At 42.6% G+C, this 26,457-nt stretch overlaps 1 protein-coding gene across 1 annotated transcript; it reads left to right on the top strand.

Annotated features, from left to right (window-relative positions):
• The first annotated feature begins 21,409 nt into the window (after positions 1-21,409).
• On the top strand, positions 21,410-22,489 carry LOC135494347 (uncharacterized protein K02A2.6-like). The gene has a single exon (XM_064782263.1). The coding sequence runs from the start codon at positions 21,410-21,412 to the stop codon at positions 22,487-22,489; it is 1,080 nt and encodes a 359-aa protein (XP_064638333.1).
• The last annotated feature ends 3,968 nt before the right edge of the window (positions 22,490-26,457 follow it).

Raw genomic sequence — 26,457 nt, 5'->3', positions numbered from 1 at the left:
ACAGCTCTTAAGGAAGCCCCAGACCATCCTTAGGATTTAAGGGCTTCCTAACCAAAAATAAAGGTGTCTTCAACTTTAAGGAGCATTCTAAATACGGGCCGACCTTAGGCTTAGGCATCCTGAGCTTCAGGTTTTTGATACTCCTACGTCCCATACAAAACCCTGAGAAAATCCATTAGAATCGACAGCGAAGGGTGGCTGTTCTGATGACCTGATACACTGTGCGTAATGTATGTATATATAGTGTTTTATATGACAATAAAATGTATATGAATAAAGTTTAAGATAATCCTATCGTTAAATCGTTTTATACTTCATCGATTCTATGCTGTCAAACATTGTGTAGACGTGTAATTGTGTTTTGATTAAGTAATGAAATAAATTTGCAGCGGGGTGCGCGCAATACGAAGGAACAGCACTGAAAAATTCAGAATTTTCATAAAATACCCGGATGTTCTAAAAATAGCAGCTAATGAAAATACGCGTTTCATACGCCATCTTTGAAATTTAACTAACCTACCTCGGACCCGAGCCCTATGGCGCAAAAGACTATACAATTGATAGTGCATCTGAGAGCATTAATTCCTGGGTCCGTGATTTACGAATTTCCGAGACTCAAATACAACCGACGCTCTGATTGGGCGCTTTTTTTGCTACCGCTACAATCCGTCTGAAGGACATGGATTTCCCCAGGGGTTTGTAATAGCGAGAGCTGGAGCATATGGAAAACCACTAGGTGCCGAGGATGAGGCTTAGGTGGCGATAGAAAGGAAGCCTTTTCTTCGAAATGAAGGTTGTTTCTAAAATACTGTAAGGCAGCGTTAACTAGACAACAATAGACATAAAGGAAGCCTTTGAAGTAAAGGAACATTCTAAAATATCAGCCTTAATTGTTTTCCTCTGCAATGTGGATAACTTTGATTTTGTATGCCTATGTCTCTGGTAAAATCTTAAACAGCATTGAAAATGACATCTGCCAATTTCTACCGGAGTGACATAATCAGACATCATGCTAACGTCCTGTTGACAAGACCTATTATAACACTTCTTTATTATTATGACATACCCTGACCTGGGCTGTTAGAATTTTAGAACTGTTCCCTTCAGAGGACAACTCTATTATGGATGATTGAACCAACAAAGTAATTTCAATGTCTTCAAAAATCAAGGCTATTTACTGTTTCCTTTGTAAAGAACATGTGACTATGTTATCATCAATTTCAGCAACAAGCACCTTCTGTGATTACTGTAGTATCTGTCAAGGATGGGCTTTAAAAGGCAGATATACTGGGTGAATTTTTTACAAGTTCAAAACCTAAAAATGTAATAACGAATGCTGCTTGCTAACTTATATCAAAGATATATCTGGGGTCAGTAATAAATATTGAATAAATGAAACAGTCTTTCAGGTTGACAATCTTCCTAATTACGAGAAACAAAAGCATTTTTTGGGATAGTTTATAAGTAAATGGTGATTTTATTTGCAGCTTTTTCAAGTTTTTGCTATTGGCTTGATCATGATGTTTTGAAGGAACCAGTTTTGGACCCACCTTGCACTGAAGGCCATTGTATATAAATGGGCATAGGACTACAAATTTATATGTCAAAGCATATGCCAAATCTATGGCCTTTCCAGGAATTTCATTCGATACTCTTGAGTATGGTGACTTAACCAGCCAGCATGGCCAAGAACAGCGATGTGATAGCTTGGTGAAATGACATGTTATTCATATTACATTACCTTTCCATTCATCGATGCTTTATGCCACTTATATAGCTAATTAGGCCTACCAGCATTTGTGGTGGTGTGAGGTAAGGACAAAACCTCACAGCGAGTTGGTGGGAGTTATGTGTGTTGGTTTAGTGGTATATATGCACATCAATCTATGCGCGCTTTATTGGAATATTTTGGCACTTTGTACTCCTCATGACCATCACACTCACTCATGACGGGCAGTTTTGGCCAAAAACAGATGTGCAATGTCTTCTGGTGATATAGTCTCTTAATTAATATTTAAATTGCCCTGCTCGGCTGTAAGGGGAGAGCATTAGCGTCATGTTGAGATCCTTACCATTACAATCACCCAAAAACTGCGACCGTCAGGTAGGGTAGGGGTTGAAAAGTGGCAATTTCATTCAAAATTTGAGGAAATCCAAGTTAGAGGTTATTGTGAACTAATCTGTTATGAGATTGATAAATTTTATATGCAATGATGATAAGGTATCGTTTGGTTGTCTGCATTCTAAAATGATTCACCTTATAAGGCGGTCGTTTCGACAGCGAAAGTTACCACTTTATATTTGATGCCACTTAGGCGTGAACAATTGCATTCATCTAAAATTCACATACTTCGAACACCACATAAGGGAGCCTCAGCATTCGAATTTTCATAGCATTTAAGGGTTTGATTATGAAGTTATTTTACCCTTTTGCCGCTATTGATCAAGATATGTGCTAAACTGGATCCTTCCTATTGGCAAAGTACATGGCCAAATTATTCATCTCGGAGAAAAGATTAATGCAAATTTGCCGAATAATTCCCGGCTGCTGTAGAACCGTTCCGGTGCGGGAGTAAATAGACTTATTCCAGTATTTCCATAATTTCACGAAGCGTTTTAGCTTTCGTTTTCTTTACGCATTATTTTTTCTTTCTCGACAGATGCAATCCATTCATTTTAACAATAACTTCAATAGACGTTCATCTGATTAATACAAGCTGTCCGAGATAACATTTTAACAGTCACTGTTATTTTAAATTGCTATTTTGCCCTTACCTCGCAGGTTAAAAGAATACAGGCCTCACCCAATATACGGTATACTGTCTTCTACAAAGCCCGCTCGCACCTCTGCCTAAATTCCCATTGTTCTGCTGTGTTGTCAAAGGGATGTCTGGGAAAATCTTGATAACATCGTCCCTCACGAAACAGCTTTCATTGCCTCAAAATCAATAGCCCTAAACTGGCAAGGGGGAAATAAAAGCACTGACATCATACATATTTGAAATCGTTGCATAATAGTACCATGGTTATTGAAATCGGTTTCTTGTTGGCACCTCCACTGATAGCGGCTTGATGTTTTACCTTACCAAGCAAGTACTGTTGAAAAGAAGGATCAAAATGCTAATTGCTCAACCATATAATCGACAGGTTAGCAGCTTCTATCATTACCATCGTCGAGGTGAAGCCATTTTATCTATTCCCCGGACATGTTCCAAGATGGTATCAAAATGTGAGAGAGACGTGCACTGACTCGCCAAAAAGCTGACACAGCACGAAATGTATGATATTACGAAATGATTCACCTCGCCACACCTTTATATCGACGTAAATAATTGATGTGTGGGTATTCTCCATTGGTCGATAAAGCAAAGCCCGCGACCAAAGCAGTGTTTGGCTGGTAAATAGTGCTAATGTTTGAATGTCGTGATTGTGCTTGTCGTACGTGTTGTAACACGTTCGAAACAATCGTCAAGGAAAGGCAAACCAAACATACATTTTTGTTTAGATTTACGTCCTCATGCACCAACTAATTTCTTTTTTTATACTACCAACAATATATCGAGGTATTCAAAGCGTGCCGTCTATGAAGTCTCGTTCAAAATACAGTGTAAAAAACATCGGATATTTAAATTGGCCGTTCAAGGGACAAGCGTCCTTGCGCCTAAACATAAGTCGTCGGCTCTGTTGGCGAAAATGACGTCATACCATATAAAATTAAGTAAAAGCCCTGTAGTGTACACTGACAGCATTTTAGCAACATTCTTGGTTGCAACAATGTTGGCAAAATGTTGCATAGTATGTGCAGAGGAAAATGCGTGTTACGACATTTTTACAACATGTTGTTAAAATGACGTAATATTTTTGTGAAAAAAAAGGATTTGGGACGAAAATGGATGATTGATTCCAAGGAGAAAAGCTATCTGTTTTGAGTGCAACTGGCGCAATTTAAGTGACATTGTGAGAGGCTAAAGAAACGTCGTCAAAAACTGTAGACAGCACACAATGTATAATGGGCTACATAGGGCCAAATGTTATAAAATTTGAAATATAAATTCAATGGATTATGAGAATGATAGAGAGATATACAATGTCGACTGAACATATTTGAATAGATTATTTCGTTCTTCGTACATCGTATAAACATGACCAACCACACTTCTAAAAGGATCAATTGGAGCAGCACTTATTTTACTAAATTGCCAAAGTGTTGTTTACTTTCTCTTATTAACTCAACTCGAGGTTTCCGTACATTGGAAAATGAAGGACATTTAAAAAGAAAATGATGTAAATCTGCAACGGCCCATATTCATAAAAGTTCTTAATTTAAGTGCCATAAAACCCTAAGTGGTCAACTTCCCAAAGTTCCCCACCTAAAATGGGATTCATAAAAATACTCAGCGCCCCACTTAGTTAGGTTGACCGCTGAAGTTTGAGTGTAACACTTATCTTTCTTCAAAAGACACATCAGGTACCCGTGTCATATTTCTTGTTGAGTCTGCCTATAAATTAATTCATTACTCATTAATCGTGGGCATTCAAATGTGCAAATTACCAAGCATTTTCTGTACATAATTGTATCATCGTTGCCCGGGATGTTTGGGTTCAAAAATGGCGTATTAAGCTAAGGCCGCAATGGATACCCATATGGATGACCTCATCCCCTTCCCAACGTCTCATAGTATCTGTTGCTGCGTTTTCTCGGAGCACAACGGAGTCGTAGATGCTACATGGCCATCTAGCTGCAACATTGATAAACCCACAATATGCATCAAAAACATCCTGCGCATTGACGGAATACCAGTTTTCCCTGTTAACATATCTCCACTCATGAAACGAGGGTCCTAGAATCCAAACACAGTGTATGCATTCGATCGACCACACCAATAACACGAGGAATCTGATAATAAAAACATATAATTGAGGAGTGTCATCTTGTTTTTAGAAATTTGGTTCACTGAGGTTGTTACCTCCGCAATTAATCGACTCATGGTTGGTTTGGAAATGTGGACAGTATTACCAGTAACCTGTTGGAATTATCCGCAAGCGTAAAAATTGTAAAACCGAAAAGTCGCAAGCAACTTTAACTCAGGAGGCAGCGCGTAATTCTTCCTAGTTTCCGATTCGAGGTCATCCTTCACAAAAGAATGTTTGCTGATCAAACCGATATCGCTGATATAATTATAAGTCGTTTTAGAAGTCCAGTAGATGGAGCCGATCACGAAAAAAGCCTTTACCTGCGAATTGCACGCCTGTGTGCAAATTCCTGTTGCCAAGCCAAAATCAACAAAATCATCTCCGATTAGAGCCGAGCTCAAAATGAACTGAAAGAGCCAGTCCACTTAGAGTTAAGACTGCCCCTAAGAAATCTAAGATTCGATTTGAGTGGTTCACCTGACCTAAGCATATTTATGAATATGACTTATTTTAAGTAAGTTCCCCACCTAAACTTAAGATGCATTTTAGGTGCCCCACTTTGACTTAAAGGCCATAACTCCAGGTATTTTGCCATTTCTTGCTGTAAGACGATTTCAAAAGTGTACCTAACACTTTATACAATACAGAAAACCCAATGCAATTAGCTCCATCCATTTTGAAGATATAGCCATTTATGTGTTTGACAACTTGATTACCTAATCAGGCTAGCAACTGGCTTGTTAGAGCCAGGCGGCGGGTTCAGCAAAAGTTGTGATGTAGATCAGGCTATTGCCCTACTTGGGAGGACAGATATCAATGAATGCTCTTAAAATTGATACATGAAGTCTGTTAGTCTGTATTTCTAATTCTAACCTTCGATATACCCTATAATAAGGTAAGGTAATACAGACAAATTTATACCATTATAGTAAGAAATCAAACATCAGTCTGATCTATGTCAGTAAACTTGCCGCCTGACTTCACTTAGAAACCTAACCAAGGCTGTTACATAACATGTAATCAAAACAGTTAATCTTGCTTCATCTTCATTTTGATCAAACTTGATTTAATGCGGAGCTTTAAGTCTACTCTTTGAGGATCTGTACATGTCATGCAATCATAAAAGCAGGAGTCGTGGCCTTTAAGTAGCTTTATGAATACGGGCCCGCTGGCCCTTATCACATAATTGGCAAATGCGTTGCTCTCATTCATAACAACCTGTTTCGATACGTAAATTGTGAGCACTTAAGCGGGGACGATATACAAGTTGTCTCCTTCGTTTATATTTACCAAGTATGACCCTCAACCAAAACCTGAATGTCTCCAATTTCATCTTATCCTCAATAGCCGTCCGTAATTCCTGCAAAAGAGAATTGCGTAGCCTTCTTTCGAAGGTGTGAATAAAAATGATTGAGTTTGCTAGATTTAACATGTTTAAACTGTTTTGAAATTCCCACATGCAACCAATTCCGTTAGTAAAAAGCATTCTATTGACTGAGGCAGCTCAGCAAGTTTTAAAAAAATTGAAGGCTTCTTGTCTATGGATCTACAATCAAGTTGATAGGCTAATCTTAACAAAGAATAATTTGGAAGAGACAACAATCTAACCATTGAATAAGCGATATTTTGTCTTTATGAATGATGGACATCTTCCCAACACTTCCCTAGCTCCAAAGTTTGAGGCCTTTTTGCCTATTCGGAGCAATACCTTGAAAGATTGTTAGTGCAGAATTACTCAAGACGAGATTTATCATCTACTTTACCCACACCCCACATTTCGCACTCATATATACGAATGGGCCAAATCGTTGAAACAAATGACTTTGATACAGCCCAGAAACACATCAGATAACAAATTAAATGGTAAATGAGGCACCGCGATGCTACTGACAGCTATATTGGTGTAACAGTTTAAATGCCCCCATGGAAAGACCACCTCATCCTGTCGCATACTGCCGGACCAGCGCAAGTTTCTACATAGACCACAGAACCTCACCAAGAATATCCAATAGCATGACTGCTGCTCTCGTTTCACAGATGTATAACTAGGACTGTTCCCAGCCCAAGCTGCGCCAAGTACAGCTTGGCTGAGTCCAAACCAATATTGCCAATACCAGAGTTATTCAAATGACTCTGCCTATGCCAGCACCATTGCGTTTATTTGTCCTTGTCGGTTTCGGCCTATCAACCCCTATGAAAGCTGTTTCGTGGGGGTCGGTGTTATTTGCCCTGATAACCATTTGAGAAGACAGTAAAACAATTGGAATATTTGCCAAAGAGCGAGCGGGCTTTGTTTTAAGAAAACAGACTGAGTATTGGGCCAGGCCTTAATTCTTTTAACTGCGAGGTGATAAGGGAGGGGGAAATAACATAAAGAAAAATGAAATTAATTCATGGCACCAATATTGTTCATTTTGATAAAGTAATCAAAGTGACTTTGTTAGTAAGCAGTTTAGATGACTGACGAGATCTTCTTCTAAAAATGGCCAGGGCCATTGTGCTCACCTCATGTGGAGGAAAGATGGATAAAGAGCATGGTATTGTGTCATGTAGTGTTAGGTTTGATGTAGGTCCAAGCAATTACAATTTCCCCAAAATGGCCAATTTACAGTACATTCGACCTATGTGACCTTGAAAACTAGGTCAAATCAAAGAAGACCCGGGTGACTCATTGAATGGTTGTTAGAATTAGATGTACCTATGATATAAAATTGGTGCCAATCGGGCAAGTCATTACTAGAAATAATGGCATTTTGAAGAATTTAGGATTTGGCCCCCTCCCTGGAGGCCAAACGGCAAATCAGATCGCACCAAACTTCGGTACCTGCGATCACCTGACCAAGGGGTACATGTGTACTTAATTTGTGATCAATAGTCATTGCAGTTAAGAAACGTGCCATAGTTACGGCCTGACGGCGAATTTACGCCATTTGACCTCTGTGACCTTGACAAGAAGGTCAAATTAAAAACCTGTGTGACATATACTGTATGGTGGTTAGATGTACCCATGATATCAAATTGGTGGCAATCGGGCAAGAAGTTAAGGAATAATCACATTTTTAAGGTTTTTGGATTTTGCCACCTGGTGGTCAAGTGGTGAATCATATTGGACCAAACTTCGATCCCTGAGATCACCTGACTAAGGGGTAAATGTGTACCAAATTTGGGATCAATAGTCATTGCAGTTTAGAAACGTGCCATCGTTACATCCTAATGGCCAATTTACACCATTTGACCTCTGTGACCTTGAAAAGGAGGTCAAATCAAAAACCCGGAGGATATATGATGCACCTTTGCTAGAAGTACCTACCATATTTTTTTCAAAATTTCCCAACTACTATTAAGGGAGATATTGCATATTTTCACTTTTAACGTTTGGCCCCCTGGTGGCCAAACCATGAAACGAATCGGACCGAAACTTGGTCTCCAAGGTGTCATTACATAAGGGTACATGTGTACCAAGTTTCAACTCAATAGCTCTAACAGTTACGAAACGTGCCCTGCTAACGGACGACAGACGACGACGACGACGACGACGACGACGACGACGACGACGACGACGACGACGACGACGACGACGACGACGACGGACGACGGACGCCACGGTATGGGATAAGCTCACCTCTGCTAAGAGGTGAGCTAAAAAGCAATACTTTAACAACAATACACCCCAAAACAAATTCATAGTAGTCAAAAACAACGTACTAATGCAACTAAAGCCTTAGAATGCAATAAAAGAAGGCAGGCTGTTCGCGATGGTTGCGCCTGTGCCACTATGATGACTGTCCGCTATGATTACACCTGTAGTGAATGATTTGATTATTGCTTGAGTCAGTTATATTCACTACAGGTGTAACCATAGCGGTCTAGGCTTGCCCTGACGGGAACGGATTATCTGCATTTCTGTTGAACCAAAGACTAATCTAGATTGGTTTCTTCGATGTCCAGTCTGAACAGAAAAATGATGGCAATACTATTAATCTAAAGCAGAATCCCAACCCAGATCAAAGGCCATTCTGTAAGATAATCGCTTACTAGTTACTTGGCACAGATCCGCCCATCTGCTCTTAGTCTTAATTAGATGCGTACATGTAGTTACCTGGGACGGGATTATCCGTGGAGAGACAATTGGAAAACTTTTGAATGCTCAAGAGACGATGAGACTGTATGAAAGCTTATGCACTGCCTCATCAATGTTATGTAGGGCGTGCACTGTAAACATGATTTGGTCAACTTTCATAATCATTGGGCTGGTCAATCTGACGAACTAGGTTGGTCACTCGACTGATCGATCGCATGACCAATGGACTTGGGAGTAACTCTGTTTTTATTATCATTCGTTACAAGGGGTCATTGTGCACTACAGGTAAAAGGCATGCCACACTATTTTCAAGGAAGATTTTTTCCATTTTAGACCTGTATTTTAGACGAATAGACCAGAGTGTAAATTAACTGCTAGAGCCCAATCAAGCTGCGCAGACATTTACAATGACGTGATCAAGACAAAACAATGTTATATCGTTTATACGACTAGAACAAGGCATAGTCAAAGTTCAAACTTTTAATATTTAACGTGTGCTATTATCGGGTTGGTATACCCTCACGCTACATTATGAAAGTTTAGTACGCAGTTTGTCAACTGGCCAAGATCTAAACAACCTTACATGTAGATTTAGCAAATTGAGCAATTTTGACTGAATAACTGAAAGCGTGTGGGTGGGGACTATTCTAGGGATTTCGGAGAAATCGAGACGAAGATAACATATTGATTAGTATTCGCCACAGGATACCTGGAGTCATAAGGGGAGATTGAAATCGCACCGATGAAGCCATGTTGGCAGCCGGTCAGCACTTTCTCCCGGATGTTCAAGACAGGCGACAATCATTGCATAAATAATATATGACAGTCGCAATTTCTGCATTCTCAGCCTGACCCGTGTCACTGTTATTCTGAATAGATCGACAATCGTCTGGTAACTCTAAGTCCTAAGTTATATAGAAAGAGGGGGAAAATGACTTTAAGGAGACAACTTGGGAAGATATATGTTGGTTTTAATACAGAAATGGCTTCCATCAGGATAATTGAAAAGTCATTTAACTGCAATAAACAATGCACGAGAACGGGGTGTAACCATAGGCCTGTTTGAAATTCACATGCCACGTCCAAAACTGCCTCGCAACACCGTCCAAAATCCTTATCAGAACTCAGCATTTTGTTTAATACTACTGGTGGCGGCGCATGGTGGCAAGCAGGGTCATAATCCCCTGGGCAGGTGACCTCCACGCCCAAGTTGTCCATTCTGAACCATCAGAGTTAATCGGTCCGTCACCTCCCCTCATACCTCTGAAGAATCTGTATCTCGTGCGCCTCGAGTTGTGTTGAGCCAATCAGAACGCTGCTTTCAAAATTGTAATTTTTCATGAATGAATCATTTTTATTCTCGCCTCCAGTCTTGGCATGCTGCCAATATACATTTTCGACACAGCGTTTTTGAACGTAGACGACTAGGAGCAAGGTTGTTTAGATCATGATCAAAGTGCGCTCTTGTTACAGGCCTTCTGATTGATTCATATCGGTGGTAGCGTGCGATCTATTGAGGAATAACAGAACTAGCTTGTACAGGCAGATCTGCGTATGATTACGCCAAGGGTTGGTGTAACGGAGTCCGGGTCGGCGGAGTGGATTCAAGGCTTGAGCGCCAAGATGAAGTTGTCACGCTTGTCGGTGATTTGGTGCGTGTTTAGTCATTGATATGACCCATATAAGGTGTGGTTTCGAGAATCTGAATATATCTACCATGCACTTGGAAGTAAGCTGATCTTTCGCCTGTGTATAAGAAAGATTGTAGGGGGGGGGGGGGGTGATAATCATCGAATGGTATGTATGTTCTGTGCTGTTTCAAAGCTTCTGGAGAGACTGATTCAATCGAAATTGATCGACGAGGTTCAACTGTAATTAAAAGATGCTCATCATCGGCGGCCACACGCTCAACTAGCACTCAGCTTGTTCGAGGATAACATGATAGTGGTGCCAGCTTAGACAAGGGGAATCAAGTTGATTGGATTGATTTTGATCTTATTAAAATGTCTTGCATCATCGACTAAGTCCATAAGTTGTTGCAGAACTGGGGTATCAATGGAAGGCTGTTAAGACGGTTCGCGGATCGATTGTTATCTCACTGACAGGAAACCAAAAGGGTGTTTAAATGGTCACGTCTCCAGGATTAAAGATACAACCTCGGGTGTACCACAGGGTTCGATTCTCTGCCCCTACTTTTCTTATTGTAAGTAAACGACCTCCGAAAAGTTACGGACCAGAATACAGCTACAAGAGCGTATGTTTCTTTATGCATTTGAAACCACATTATTCCTTATTTGATTTGAGATGTTTGAAAATAGAAATGATACCTCACTGTCGGTATCGGTTGTCACACCGGACCGCGAGGGTGGAGCTAAAATGTTCGCCAAAACCTCCACTCCGCCTTGCTTTTGGTCTACATTTTTGCTTCTACCTGGTGAGACAACCAATACCTCGATTACGGTATCAATTCCTTAAACACAGGAGCTCTTTCGGAAAACAGTTGATTACCCTGCAACTGCGACGATAAATGGAAATGACGTTGCGTCTTAATAGCAGGGTGACGTGAACTCGGATCTCGGCGTGCACTCACGTGGCGGGAAACGTCTTTCGCACCAGGACTTTTGCCTACTAGAAATAACGAATAACGCGTTTTTCTACTATCTAAGTGCTGAAACAAAATTGGAAATAGCATCAAACACGTTAAGAAAAATAGTTTACTGATAAACCAGAGGAAGCACAAACATACTGCAATAAAAAGCTGCCAATTCCTTTAAAATATATTTTGGTCCGCTATTTAATGTTTTGTCCTATCCCAAGAGGTTTGGTCCCATGCCGAAATGTACTGTCCCATTTCTGTACCTCCTTACTTTTCGAAAGCGAAAAAACTTCCATTTCTTTTGTCTCCAGGAGCACATGACAGAAACAGCCTTTCTTTGGCTGAAATTGCCTTGCTTTTATGGGATGTATGGTCCCCTTGATAGACATTCAGCAGTGACTAAGCCACATTGCAGGGCGACAGAAATGAGAGTCTGTGCAATAGCGAAAGAAATAAAACTGTTGTTTTTACCCTCTTTCCAAAAGGCGCTTCAAGACTATCACAATTTTTTAATAACGTCACAAGATGTATACAACGATAATCTACGTCAGTACATGTAAATGTACGTCAATCTACATGTTCTTATGTCAATATCAATACCGTTATTATGTTATTAAGCTAACATGCAAAGCGGCCTACGGGAGCCTTTACAAAATTGGCCGAATCAGGATATTTCTCGATCAAACTAGCATTGCGAGGCTAGTCCATGCGTTTGTGACGTCACGGTTGGATACCAACAACGGGCTCCTTTATGGCCTGCCCGAAAATACACTCGCACCCTTACAGCGTTTTCAGAACTCCGCAGCGAGGCTTGTCACTCGAACATGGAAATTCGACCACATTACACCTGTTCTTATAGACTTACACTGGGTTCCCATCAGGTCGCGAATTGAGTATAAGATTCTACTCACAGTCTATAAGTCGGTAAATGGACTAGGTCCTGTGTACCTAAAAGAACTTTTAACTGCGACCCCCCAAAGATATTGATATTGATAAAACGGAGATGATATAACGGACATAACGTGCAAGAATATCGTTATAACGTTATCAAAGAAATAACGTGATCGCATTTTACTAAGAGGACTTTAACCAGGGGGATTTCCACCTACATTCGATAAAAACAAGAGATCAGAACACAGCATTTTTATATGTATACGGCTTTGGAAACGGAAGATGCAAGGATTAATTCTTAAAACGATGCTGATGTTCCTTTTGATGGTTTAAAAAAAGCCAGTTGCTTTGCTATCCTTGCGAGACGGATCAACCCGCAGGCAGTTCAATACGCCAGCACTGAACAGGTGCGAGCTTTCTCTTGTCCGTGGTCATCTCCCAGATCCAGGAAGTAGCATGATTACGGTGAAGGTGCCATCGAACTGTCTTTTGCTGGATACTAGCTTTTTATCAGACCGGAAACGGAAATGCTATCTTTCTGCAATGGACCCGGGATCATTGCCGTCACTTAGTATGTTTCCTGTGACAACTTAACCCAGTCTCATTAATGATCTCGCGTTCCTTCCTGTCCTGCTGATGTGTATTATAGCCGTTGATTGATTTTATAAATCATCTGACACCCACCGAAAGGTGAGCTGGTATGGCGATCAACATTAATCACAGTTAGCCAACCAGACTTCGTGTCATATCGAGTGACCAATCAAATGCATCGTCCTTTAACACTTGATACCGATGACCAGGTAGACCATGGAATAATATGTAAAGTGCAAGCTCTAGTGAACTCACACAACTGTTTGACATGGGGAGCCCCCCTCCCCCCTAAATCCCCGTCCTTCTGACGTGTTTTAGCCAGTGCATTGGGGAATCCCCCCCCCCAAAGCCCCATCCTCCTTACATGTTTTAGCAAGAGAATGGGGGGGGGGAGGCCCGCCCCCCATGATTTTAGTGCACTGAGGGTAGTTAACAGATAAATTGACAAATGCAGAAAGTTATCCACCCGCTGGTCAATGTTGTTTTCATCTTTGTGCGGAGAGAAATTGCATGTTTGTTAATAAAAACAATTAACTGCTTCAAAAGACAAGCTGCCCGGCAAGTGTGGAAATGAACAAGTTGTTATTTTTTGGGTTTTCGGACCAGATGGAATTTGTAAAAAAGCATGAAATATTGTCACTAAAAGAGATTATCATTTTAATAATTTGACTTTTGATTAGTTTATTTTCTATTAGCATCACTCCAACAATAAAACAAATGTAAGCTTCGGGGCCAAACGACCAACATTGACCTTTTCCGTCACGTCTTGTGGAAGTGTTTTTTCCCCTTTTATTTTGAATTTTTCTTTCCGTTGCCGCCGCCACTTGCTCCAGACGCTGCCGGTACTTCAATGCATTCCTTCGTTGAGTCTTTAGAGGGGCGTTAGGGGACGGTAGCAGTGCACGAAAAACCGGAATCAGAACAGCTATGCGTCAACCGCAAACATTTTCAGATTTTTGGACATATGGATTAGAAATGAATTTTGTTTACATTCATGTACATACACGTAACCATTAGACTCACACCTGTTGTGTGAGTTATCATGAACATTTGTTAAGATATTTAAAAAAGATTTTTTTTCTGTGTTTTTGGAACAAATTTCAAATTGATAGTCGAAAGGGCTATACTTAAGCGAAAATATATTTTGATATCAGAAGTCCATGCTGTTTCTAGTGCCGAACTTGTGATACTTTCAGCAGTCAAATTGAAGGGTTGAAATATGAAATATTTGTCAAAAGCCCTTTATCGAAGGAAATATGGATTTTTTTCTTGACCGATATCGCCCGAGGCCGGTGAATCACAATTCCAAAGGACGGAAAATCTCATATAAATGGCCTGAGAAACAGGCCCGGCTATATTTTTTTAATACGTGACTACCGCGAATATCCGACACGCCACTAAATACAGAAATGCTATGCGAGCTTGCCCGCGGATCGTGTGATGGACGTTATTACCGGGTAACATCGGTTTTTATAGACCGGTCTCATGACGTTGTTTGTCTGATGAGGTTCGGCGATTCGTGATGGTCATGTAATGCATCAAGTTACACGATTATCGCAAATCCCCGGTATACTTTCATACTAATACGGAAAAATGCCCAAAATTTTCCAGGAAACTGTGGGGTTAGTAGTTTTCGACTAAGCTGAAAATTGTATCAGGTCGTGATGGTGGTGGTGACATCAGTCTCCGAAGTTGGTCGTGCGTTGGAGAATAATTACCACCTTTGTGGGAACGGTTGAATAATTTGACTAAGCAACTTATTATCGCGTTACGATGGTTTTTCGTATAAAAGCCAATCATGTTACTATTCGAGGTTGATGCGATTATTCCACACTCCTCCTCAGGGAGACACTGTTCACTCGAGAACCTCCAATGATGGGAAAAGAATACACAATTCCTGCATAATCATGTCTTCCATCCCGTGAAATTGCGTGCGATGAAGCTCATAAATGCTCTACCTTATCATTTGATTACAGATCTGCCCAATATTGTTATAGATTTGTCCTGGTAGAGAGCAATAGTGACTTCTTTTTGGACATTTTGAATGCAAGGACCATGCATTGCTAAACTCAGTCGTGTTATCTTGACAACGAAGGGTGGTGCTACAGGTGCACGATGATATAAATAAAATGGTCAGGAGACTTCAGCTTCAGCACAATTTTCAGCACAAAATATAATTGTTGTGGCCATTTTCCTTGTTTCTCATGAGTTTAAATTTCCCGCCTTGTAAACCCTTTTTAATGAGCCCTGTCTGTTACTTGTGTGAACCCCTTTGCTCTGGTGGACCCTTTTTAGCCTCCTTTGAGATCTCCACCATCTTGCTTTCTTCTAACTCATTTTTTTCTAGTTTTACCAGTGTTCAAGTTATGATTTTCCTTAGGGTAGCTCCCCTTATCAGCACACAAATTGTTTGGTAAGCTTAAATAATATGTATAGAACCCATAGAACACTTCTTTTAATATGATTTATGTATAAACGGTCTGCAGGAAGGATTCTTGTGCCTCTCTGTGAAGCCCTAAACCCCTTTCCCGTGCCCATGTTCTCAGGCAGCCCTGTAGAGCATGTGGTCCCTTTATATGTTAATTTGCATGGGTGTTTTCCTTGGGATTTCCCTCATAATCATGCAAATCGTTGGGAATTCCCAGCTCTGGCTTTTTGCCACCTGGTTTGTTTACAAATAATAATGTACTTTAGATGTGGTGGGGGAATTTACTGTAAAAACGTATAGGAGATGTTTGGTCTTTATCTTTTCCCTGGTCTTTGGACTTTCTAGTGTTTATTTTCTGTACTTGTTGGCTAATATTTCTGTACTTGTAGGCTATTATTTCCCATGTTGATGATGTTGTACTTGTATTTACTTGTCTTTATTTGTATTTTCAGTAAATCTCTATAATCAAGGGAATTTCTACGTTTGTGTTGTTTTTTGAGCTGCCCCAATACATTTACAAACAATTTTCGAACAAGTTTATTTTGTGATCATCACCATGAGTGAAGACAGAGGTTTAGGAGCAAGACTTCGTCAACCGACTCCGAAGGGATTGGATTACAACCTGGACGTGAAGCACAAACGGCGCAAGGAGTCTTGCAGGTTTCTGAGACTTATGTCTGACAAGCTGATTCATCATTTAACATCGGAGGATGTGACGGTCGGTGTAATTCATAAGGAGTACACGGTATGGTTAACGAGTTACGAGGAGTTTCTTGGTTCCCACAGGGAATATCAGAGTTTGCTGTCTTCAGATGAGGAACGTTCTAAGGACAACGAGGCTCACTTCTTGAAGCTTGATAGTGTTTTCAGGGATTGCAAAACGGCTACGGAGACATGGCTGTTGGAACACGACAAGCCACCCTCAACACGTAGGTCAGGGAGCGTCAGGAGTCATTCCTCTTGTGGTTCGAAGAGAACGAACATAAGTTATTCTAAGATGCAGGAGGCGACTAAGAAGGCTGAACTGTTAGCCAATGTTTCTTCCCTGGAAAAGAAACGCACTTTGGAACGAAAGTGGATCGATTTACAAATCGAGGAGGAGGAACTTTTCATCAAGACTGAAATCCGATGGAGTATGCACGGTTCATAAGGTCATTCAATGCCAGGATAAACGCTTATACAGACTCCTACGAAGAGAAGATGAACTATTTGCTTCAGTATACAATGGGTGAATCACACAAGATCGTGTCAGGATATTCGAACCTGGTGACTAAGCTTGGATATCTGTATGCAGTTAAAACGTCAGTGGCGCTCAGGTGTTGCATTACTCTGAGAACTTGAAACTGTTAGTGAAGAAGCTGTTACAGTATTCGTACATGTCTTGATTGTGACTGTCTTCATACTCTACTATTCGTTTAGTTCGTTACCTTTCACATAGAGGCGCCACCGTATGGGGTCCATATATCATACTGTAATGATGGTTATTCTACATGTGTAACCTGCGTGTTAAGATGTTGATTAAACCCTATTTAGACCATATCCACAACTCCGTGGATATGGTCTATTGTTTTTACTGAGCCGATCGCCAGGACCCGAGGGATGTGGTTTTCGACACGTTTCTCCGAAACTGCCGCACGGAACGACCTGAAATTTGGTTAGGTTACGTTTCATAACCTGCTAACGAACAACGTGTACTTTATTTTTGCAGCCGTTGCTTACTTTTTTAGTTTTCGGATGATTTTTGATGAAAATCGCCGGTTCTGAACCGTTTCGGTAATAGCACTGCCTCCCGCGTTTTTACCGATTAGGCAAGTTGCTCAACGTTGATCTGTCCCGACCTGAACAGGTGGGAGGATACCCGCTACATGGAAGAGCCAACAGATATTTCGTCTACGCATTCTAGACTGGGTGAGTGTGATTTTTTCGTGATTGTAATCGCCCTCAAATTTGTGTTGAAACACTGCATCAGACAAAATTAACTCATCAGAGGTCAAGAAAAGGATCTTAAGAATATATATTCGCTGTTAGTTTGGGTGATTATAGGGAGCACGTCCATCTTTTGAGGCAAACTTGTCATCCGAAAGTTTCCAGATCCCCGCAATGGCGGATATACATTCATCCAAAAAATTACGAATTCGGGCAAGTTTCATCAAACTGTGCGCCTTAAACACCTAAGAATGTCTCAAAATCACCCAGACTCTACACATGAGATATACCTTCACTGAAAATAATTGCTAAAACCTCGCTTAACGTGTCGCGAGTGCTGAAAGCAACAGTTTTGGAGATCGTTTTCTGTACATCCTGCTCACTCCTGTAGAAATGTACAGTAAAGCACGTATACACGTGCAGTGTAAATGGACACACGAATGTACACACCTTCTGAAAATATTGTCAGCAAAGGTGATAAGTGTTTGTTCTGAATTATGACAATGAAATTCATAGACTATTAGCAGGTAGTCAGTGTCTGTTGGTCTGAATAATGAATGATAAAACTTCTGGTGAAGTTAAAATATTTCCTCGCTCTGTTTTACAGCCTGACGCAGTGACGGGGATGATCAGCATCTGTTCTGTTCTGCGACCGCATCAGTCACGGATATAGGAGCCTTGACCACGAGGAGCTGATGAGGCAAAGTCGTATAACCGTCTTAACCTTGACATCGGTGCAGTGCTGAATTTGCCGTCCGAAGACAAACCAGTATAATATTCCAGCCGTATTTCGTTCTTTTTCACTGTAATACTTTTACTTCAAAAAGACTGAATAAATAAACCTACTGTGGCAGTTAGTTTAAAAAGATATTATTGCATGTTACGTTTTTACTCTTAGTGCTGATCGGTCATACCCCTTGGGCCTGGCCGTAACCTTGCATACTGGTTGTCTCGATGCCGTATGCTATGACCATGTATATATCTACTGGACTGGTTTGTTGCACCATGTCGAAGGAATTTTATGTAGAGATCAAGACACTTCCCTCGCATCACAATCTACACCTCAAAAGAATGGTTGTAAAAATCCTTGCCATGTTGTGACCATGCATGCATCAATGGCCTGGGATGTCGCAACCTACACTTCAAAGGAATGCGAAGTCTAAATCACATTTATTTTTTGTCCCCAGGTTGTGACTTTCCTAACAGCAATTGCAGACCATATCCCTGGTGATAGTGTTTTGTCATCTTAAAAATGAGCACCAGGACAAAGCACCAAAAACCTGCCACTTCAGATCAGATCAGAAGTTACCTACGTGGTGCCAGTACCCACAAGTGCATGATTGACACCTAGATCATTTGAAGAAAAAATTGGCAGCAGAACCATGTGTGCATGGAGGGAGGTATTATAATATAAATACTGTGGAGACGCAATGTATTATTGGTCGTCCCAACATTGGGAGCTTTCATCCCCACCAGCCATATCAGATGGCCAACTGGTTTCCCTCACTCGACCAGAAAACTCATCAAAAGATACGAAAGATGTTGAGATTCAGATTACATTTGCTTGTTGTCTGCTGGATTCTGACCATCCATGCTGAGTTGTTGCAGTCCCAGAACCATCGCTAATTCTAGTATTTATGATGCACCTACTGTCACAACCTAATTCAGCTGGTTATTCAGGTTATCTGGTTATATCCTGGTGCAAAGCTAATTTCTCAACATGACAAAATACTTTCACCAGGGATATGGTCTGCAATTTGCTGTTAGGCGAATTGCCCAATACTAGTTCTTACACTAAAGTATGAGTCCATTTCATAACATGGTGGCAGCAGGAACAAAGTACCCACGGACCGAGGTAAGGTTGGTGAACGAGGACGGTAAAACAGTAAAGAAAATGACTTTTCTGCACTGACATTTCGCGCCACTTCCGCATGCTCGATCGGATGCATTAGCGGATACACGTGGACGGCAGCACGCAAGAAGCTCTACAGTAGTCAGTACACACAGCTATACACGGGAGACCATGGCAGATGGAGGTGTACCTCATATGGACTGGGGGCAACCCAACCAGGCAGAGACTTTCAAAATCTTTGGCCAACGGCCAGAACTGTATTTTACGGTGAAAGCAATCACTGACACCAAAAAGCAGATACCCATTCTCCTTCTGTCTGTGAGAGAAGAGGGGCTACGCCGGTACAATTCATGGAACCTGTCGGATGCTGACCAGAAGGATAAGACGAAGATACTGGCACGCTTCAAGGAGCAGATCGATCCAGGCGAGAACTATCGTGTGCAGAGGCTGAAATTGAGCAAACTCAAGATACAGCCAGGTGAGACAATAGATTCGTTTGTAACGATCAAGGACATCAACGCTACAGGAACGGTAGCAGGAGTAACGTCGAAGGATAAATGCAGGAAATGCGGATTAGTCCACCACGTAGGAAAGAAATGCCCAGCGCGTGATTCTGAATGTCACGAGTGCGGAAAAGTGGGCCACTGGGCCAAGCATTGTTTGTCAAAAGGAAATGATCGTGGGAGATCGAAATCCCGCGGCAGACGATCAAAGCCCACAAGATAGAATAGAACCCGTAAACGTGAAGCGCAGGAGAAGAATGTTAGTTCCTCAACCGCCGCTGAGTTCGAGGTACTCAACGAACAGTTTGAGAGCTTCCGGTTTGCAGTAATCGATACCACAGCACAACCGCGTGATGAAGCTTATGTGGAGCTTGACATCAGACTGAACACGATTCGAGGCCAACACATGCTGAGGGTGAAGGTCGACATATGGGCACAGAGGAATTCGTTGCCCACTCGCCTCTTCAGGCGGATCGCGAGTTCCCGCAGAAATGAAATGCCACTAATGCAGCGGTCAATGAGATGAGACACCTATTCACCCCTTGGAAAAAAAGTGAGGGTCAGAACTCGACACTTTCTCACAAATTGCCAAGCATCATTTCATCAGGTTCTAACTTTTCACCAAATCAATTGAGACCAGAGTTCACTATTTTTTCACCATGCCCGACATTTCATTGTTAGAGCAACATATTTTGTAAAAAAACATCGTAAACACTACAAAAATTAGTCCTGGTAACCCTGACCCTACGGCGTGCTAGCGGAGGGTCGAGGGGGATGCGTCGATTCACTATAAGGACGGAAGCCCAATGTACAGCTGATATACACTGCACTGAGCAATACTGAACGCTCTGGTATTCTGTAGGCACGAGGATTTCTGGGAATCCCCTTCTCATTTTCAAAAAGGAGTTTGTTTTTTACAATAAATATTTGGAGTAAGTACTCGAGTTTGGTCGATTTCATCATTACAGATTAAGTAAGCTAATGTTCTTTTGTCGGAATCGGTTTTGAAATTAATGTTTTATTTGAAAAACTCGATAAACCACGTGACCAGACACCGGAAGCCAACGCCCCCAAATCTAGTTCGTGACGAGAGAAATTTCGTGACATACCAGTCTCAGTAATGTGAATGAATGAGACTGGTTCGGAACGAAAAAATTACCAGCAACCTTTTGCTGCCGGCAGCCATCTTTCCTGTTCTGTGCGTAACATGTGCGTCAGCTGACGATCCGCATTTTCTTTTAATTTTTATTTCTTGTGATAAATCGCTCGACAGAAACTCGACATTCGCAAAATCCGTCTACTCCAGACATTCGTCGAATTTTCGACACCTTTCCCAATCCCATTCGCCAGAAAGTCGACGCTTGAAAATAATCAGGCACCACAGCACTCGACACGAACTCGACGTCGAGTGCGTGTCGACCGCTGACCCCGGGGCGTACAGACATCTGATTGACCGCTGCATAAGTTGTACGCTTACAACGGCACAGAGATACTTCATCATGGAACGGTTGACATAACATGCAGTTATGAAGGTTCAGAATGGGGAAAGACCTATTTCTTCATTGTCGATGTTGATGGGCTTGCGATACTAGGTCTGTCGACATGTGAAATGCTGCGCGTAGTTACGATGAACCGTTCAGTAGAATCGCAAGTGAAGCTGCCGCGCCCGCGAATAAATAACATTCAGGATCTCATGGCCGCATATTCTGAAAGATTTGATTCGATTGGCTGTATGCAAGGAGAGGTCAAACTCGAAGTTGACCCGAACATTGCGCCGCATATAGATCGTCCGAGGAAAGTTCCGATCGCACTAAAGGACAAAATCATGAAGCTGCAGGGCTACAACATGAACATCGAGTATAGGCCAGGCAAGGAATTAGTGCTAGCTGACACACTGTCACGTCTTCCGTGCCAAGCCAACTACGAAATGGAGGAATTGGACGTACGTGTTGATCTCGTGCAATTCTCAACGGAGAAAGTTGCACAAATACGCGACGCGACATCACAGGATGCGACATTGCAGAAGCTCTCCCAGGTCATTGCCGCAGGATGGCCTGAGAATGCGAAAGAACTTGACCCCTCCATCAGAGTATTTTGGAGCATGCGGGATGAATTGTCGCTGGAGAGTGGAATCGTGCTCAAAGGTACGTGTGCTGTCATACCTGCCAGTCTGCAGTCGGAGATACTGGAGAAGCTGCACTATGCCCACATGGGTATAGAGAAGACGAGATTGCTGGCCAGGAACACGGTCTACTGTTACAACGTAAACAAGGATATCGAACGTGTCGTAAAAGGGTGTGCTACATGCCAACAGCACATGCCTGCCCAACAGCCGGAGGCACTGAAACCACATGAAATTCCGAACCGAGCTTGGGACGTGGTAGGAACTGACTTGTTTCAAGCAAAAGGGAGTGATTGGCTTATAGTAACTGATTACTATAGCAAATACCTAGTAGTTCGTAAACTACCAAAGCCATGTCCAAGCATCACCGCTATCGCGTGTATTAAGCAGATATTCGCAGAGTTTGGAGTACCGAGCAGAGTCGTAGATGACAATGGTCCTCATTACGACAGCCATGTCTATCGAAACTTCGCCAAAGAGTGGGGATTTGAGATTCACACTAGTTCGCCAAGGTATCCGAAATCTAATGGTTTCATTGAGAGCCAGGTTGACATTGCGAAAAGGCTCATTACGAAAGCAGTCTAGAGTGGCAGGGACCCTGAGCTCGCATTACTCGCTCACAGGGCAACTCCTGTTGATCACAAACTTCCTAGCCCAGGTGACCTAATGCTTGGCAGGAAGCTGAGCTCGATTGTTCCGACGAAAATCGCGAATACCCTCACCGACAAGGACGCTGTGAAGGAACGTCTTCAGGAAAAGCAGTCGAACATGAAAACGTATCATGACCGCAGCGCCAAGGACTTACCGCCGTTGAAAGTAGGCGAGACTGTACGTTTCCAAATGCGGGATGAAGCACAGTGGCTCCCAGCCACTGTAGTGGACAAGGCAACAGAACCGCGTTCATACATCCTTAGGACACCCAATGGGACTCAACTGAGAAGGAATCGAGTTCACATCAGAATCATTCCAAAGCGTGTGAGTTTTGATGACACTCAACCGTGCAGCTTTCGCACGTCTGGCCTCACTGTCCACCGTCAAATCTGGAAAGAACAGGCCAGAGCAGTTGATAAAATGATTGAACAATCGAAGGTGATGCACTATAATGCTGAACTTCAGTCCTCCTCACAGGCTGAAGCCATTAACATTGTTGGCAAACTGATGTGCCGCAACGTCCCCTCTCCTCTGCCATCACACGAGTCTGATATGGAGCTTGCGGAACGTTTCAGTGAGTTCTTCATCTGTAAAGTTGAGAGGATCACACAAGCTTATCCTTTTTGTCGAAGGTACTTGAACGTGTTATTGCAGCCCGGTTGAATACGTACATGGACACTCACAACCTTCACGATGCCTTCCAATCAGCCTACAAGGCTAAGCATAGTACTGAATCGGCATTACTGAGGGTCCAGAACGATATTCGCAACATGGTTGATAAACATGGTGCAGCTGTATTAGTGTTACTAGATCTCAGTGCCGCGTTCGACACGGTCGACCACGAAGTTCTCCTCTCGCGTCTACAAAATCTCCTTGGTATCGACGGTATCCCGCTAACGTGGTTTCGTTCATATCTGGCGGGGAGGACGCAACATGTGTGTATCAGCGGAAAGAGATCAGCGCCTCAAACACTCAATTATGGCGTACCACAGGGGTCAGTATTAGGCCCCATCCTTTTCCTGGTCTACATCCTGCCACTTGGTCCCCTTATCGATGGTTTTGGCACCCCTAGGCACGGATACGCGGATGACAATCAGTTGTATGTAGCACTTCCTGTCACTCAGGCCGCTTCAAGGATCATCGACCTCGAGATCTGTCTCGTTGATATTCATGACTGGCTTACTGTTAACAAGCTCAAAGGAAATCCTTCTAAAACAGAGATCGAACTCTTTGGCTCACAGAGAGTAATCGATTCACTGAACGTTAAATCACTTATAGTCGCTGGCGTCCAGGTCACTCCGTCCAGTGGCCCTGTGCGGAACCTCGGAGTGTATTTTGATCAAACTCTTTCTATGGCATCACACATAAACTACATCGTCAAATCTGCAACTTACCACTTGCGCAATATTGGTCGCGCTCGCAAGCTCCTTACAACTGCAGCAACGAAAGAGCTAGTGCACTCACTGGTGATGTCTCGTTTGGACTACGGAAATAGTCTGTTAGCTGGGGTTAATGAGCAACTCCTGCACAAATTACAACTAGTGCAGAGCCGTGCAGCAAGAATAATTACAAGGACTCCACTACGTGAGCACATAACACCCGTTTTGAGAACTCTCCACTGGCTTCCGATACCATATCGTATCGATTTCAAGGTTTTACTCATGGTGTTCAAAGCCAAAAACAACATGGCTCCATCATATATCTCGGACATCCTGCCATCGTATGTCCCAGGGCGATCCCTGAGATCGGATAACCAAGAGTTGTTGGTGACTCCCAGGTATCGCCTTGAGACATTTGGTGGCAGAAGCTTTACAGTTTATGCCAGCAAATTATGGAACTCATTGGACACTAACACCCGCAACAGCTCCACCGTCAGCGAGTTCAAAAGAAGATTAAAAACCAAACTATTTGAACAGTGTTTTTGTTAAGCGCAGCTGAGCAATTTTTCTAATTGGATTTTGCGCTATATAAATGCTATTTGTATGTATGTATGTATGTAAGCTGTACCAGTGAACGATGCTGATCAGTGCACGGCTGGTGAGTCATACGAGGTGAAAACTGGGTTCACGGAGTTTGATCCCGTGGACACACAGTCTGTTTCTAAAGTAATCCGATCGATGAAGTCGAAGCACTGTGCCTTGGACCCGCTGCCAACATCATTGATGAAGGACTGTCTACCCACCCTAGTGACTCTGATCGCAAAGATCATAAACAGTTCACTATCTTCCGGAGTCTTCCCAGAGGAATGGAAGGAGGCGATAGTCAGTCCTCTTTTAAAGAAGGCATCCCTAGATGCTGAGGTGTTGAAGAACTTTCGCCCGGTCTCGAACCTCAGCTTCCTCTCAAAGGTTCGAGAGAAGATTGTGTCGGTTCAGCTAATGAACCACATTCACATGAACGGCCTGCAGACGCCCTATCAGTCCGCATACCGAGAGGGTCACTCGGTGGAAACAGCACTTCTAAAGGTGCACAACGATATCAACTCTGCTCTTGGATCACGGAAGTGCGTACTGCTAGTTTTGTTAGACTTAAGCGCTGCGTTCGACACGGTCAATCATGCTATTCTTCTGGCTCGTCTCAAGTCAATGGGAGTCGACGGGATGGTACTGACTTGGCTTCGCTCGTACCTGTCTGATAGGTCCCAACGTGTCCGCATTGGCAGTGAAGTGTCAAAACCTGTCAAGCTTGGTTATGGCGTCCCACAGGGATCCGTCCTTGGTCCGTTGTTGTTCACACTCTACACGAACCCACTCGCGGATATCCTGGAAACGGCTTCCGATGCGGACAGTGACAATTCATCATCTATACGCCGATGATACACAGGACTACCTGGCATTTCGCATTGTTAGTCTGTCATCTGCGATTTGTACTGTAGGGAAATGCGTGTCAGATGCTAGTGCATGGATGGTTGAAAATGGTCTGTCTTGTAATAATGACAAAACAGAGTTCATGTTTATCATGTCACAGTACATGTGTTCCCTTCCAGCAATATCGGGCATAAAGGTAGTGGACTGTATCGTCGATTCTACGGACACTGCCCGGAATCTTGGCGTTATATTTGATAAACATTTCTTCTTCAAGGCCCACGTGTCGGCCACCGTCAAGCGGGCAAATCTCGCAATTCGTAACATTGCTCGTGTCAGAAAATATCTTACAATGGACACAGCAAAGTTGTTTGCCAGTCTGCTTGTGACATCAAAGATTGACTTCTGTAACCCTCTCCTTGTCGGTTTGCCCTCTACAACTATTCTTCCACTCCAAAGAGTTCAAAACTCCGCTGCGCGACTCGTAACAAGAACCCGGAAGTCAGCGCATATTACTCCAATCCTCGAGGAACTGCACTGGCTTCCCGTCGCGCAGCGGATTCATTACAAAATCCTGGTTTTTGCGTTCGAGGCAATTCATTTTGCCCCATCCTACCTCTGTGACCTGGTCAGTGTGAAGCGTCCGTCCCGGGCGCTCCGATCATCAGTCGGTGTTCATTTGTCACAGCAAAAGTCAATCATCCCATCATATGGGGACCGGGCCTTTTCTGTGGCGGCACCGGCGATGTGGAACGAGTTGCCTTTGGGGCTGACGCTTTGCACTGACATCAACATCTTTAAATCAAATATAAAGACTCTGCTCTTTAAAAGAGCCTTCTGTAAAGCGCCTTGAGCGGGACTAGTGCCTGGATACGTGCGCTATAACAAGTTGCATTATTATTATTATTATTATTATTATTATTAACCGCAGAGAAGTCAGAGTGACACTCCAACCACTCAACCACAGAGTGTTAACCAAAACGCCGGTTTGGTTAAGAACAATGGACAGAAGGTGAACCAACCATACCAAACTCGCTCTGGTAGAAAGTCAACGCCACCTAAGCGTTGTGATGACGAGTAAATGTTGGTTGAGACAAT

Source organism: Lineus longissimus, chromosome 10, assembly GCF_910592395.1.
Source record: "Lineus longissimus chromosome 10, tnLinLong1.2, whole genome shotgun sequence".
NCBI classification, from domain to species: domain Eukaryota; kingdom Metazoa; phylum Nemertea; class Pilidiophora; order Heteronemertea; family Lineidae; genus Lineus; species Lineus longissimus.
This window is presented reverse-complemented; position numbering and strand designations above follow the sequence as displayed.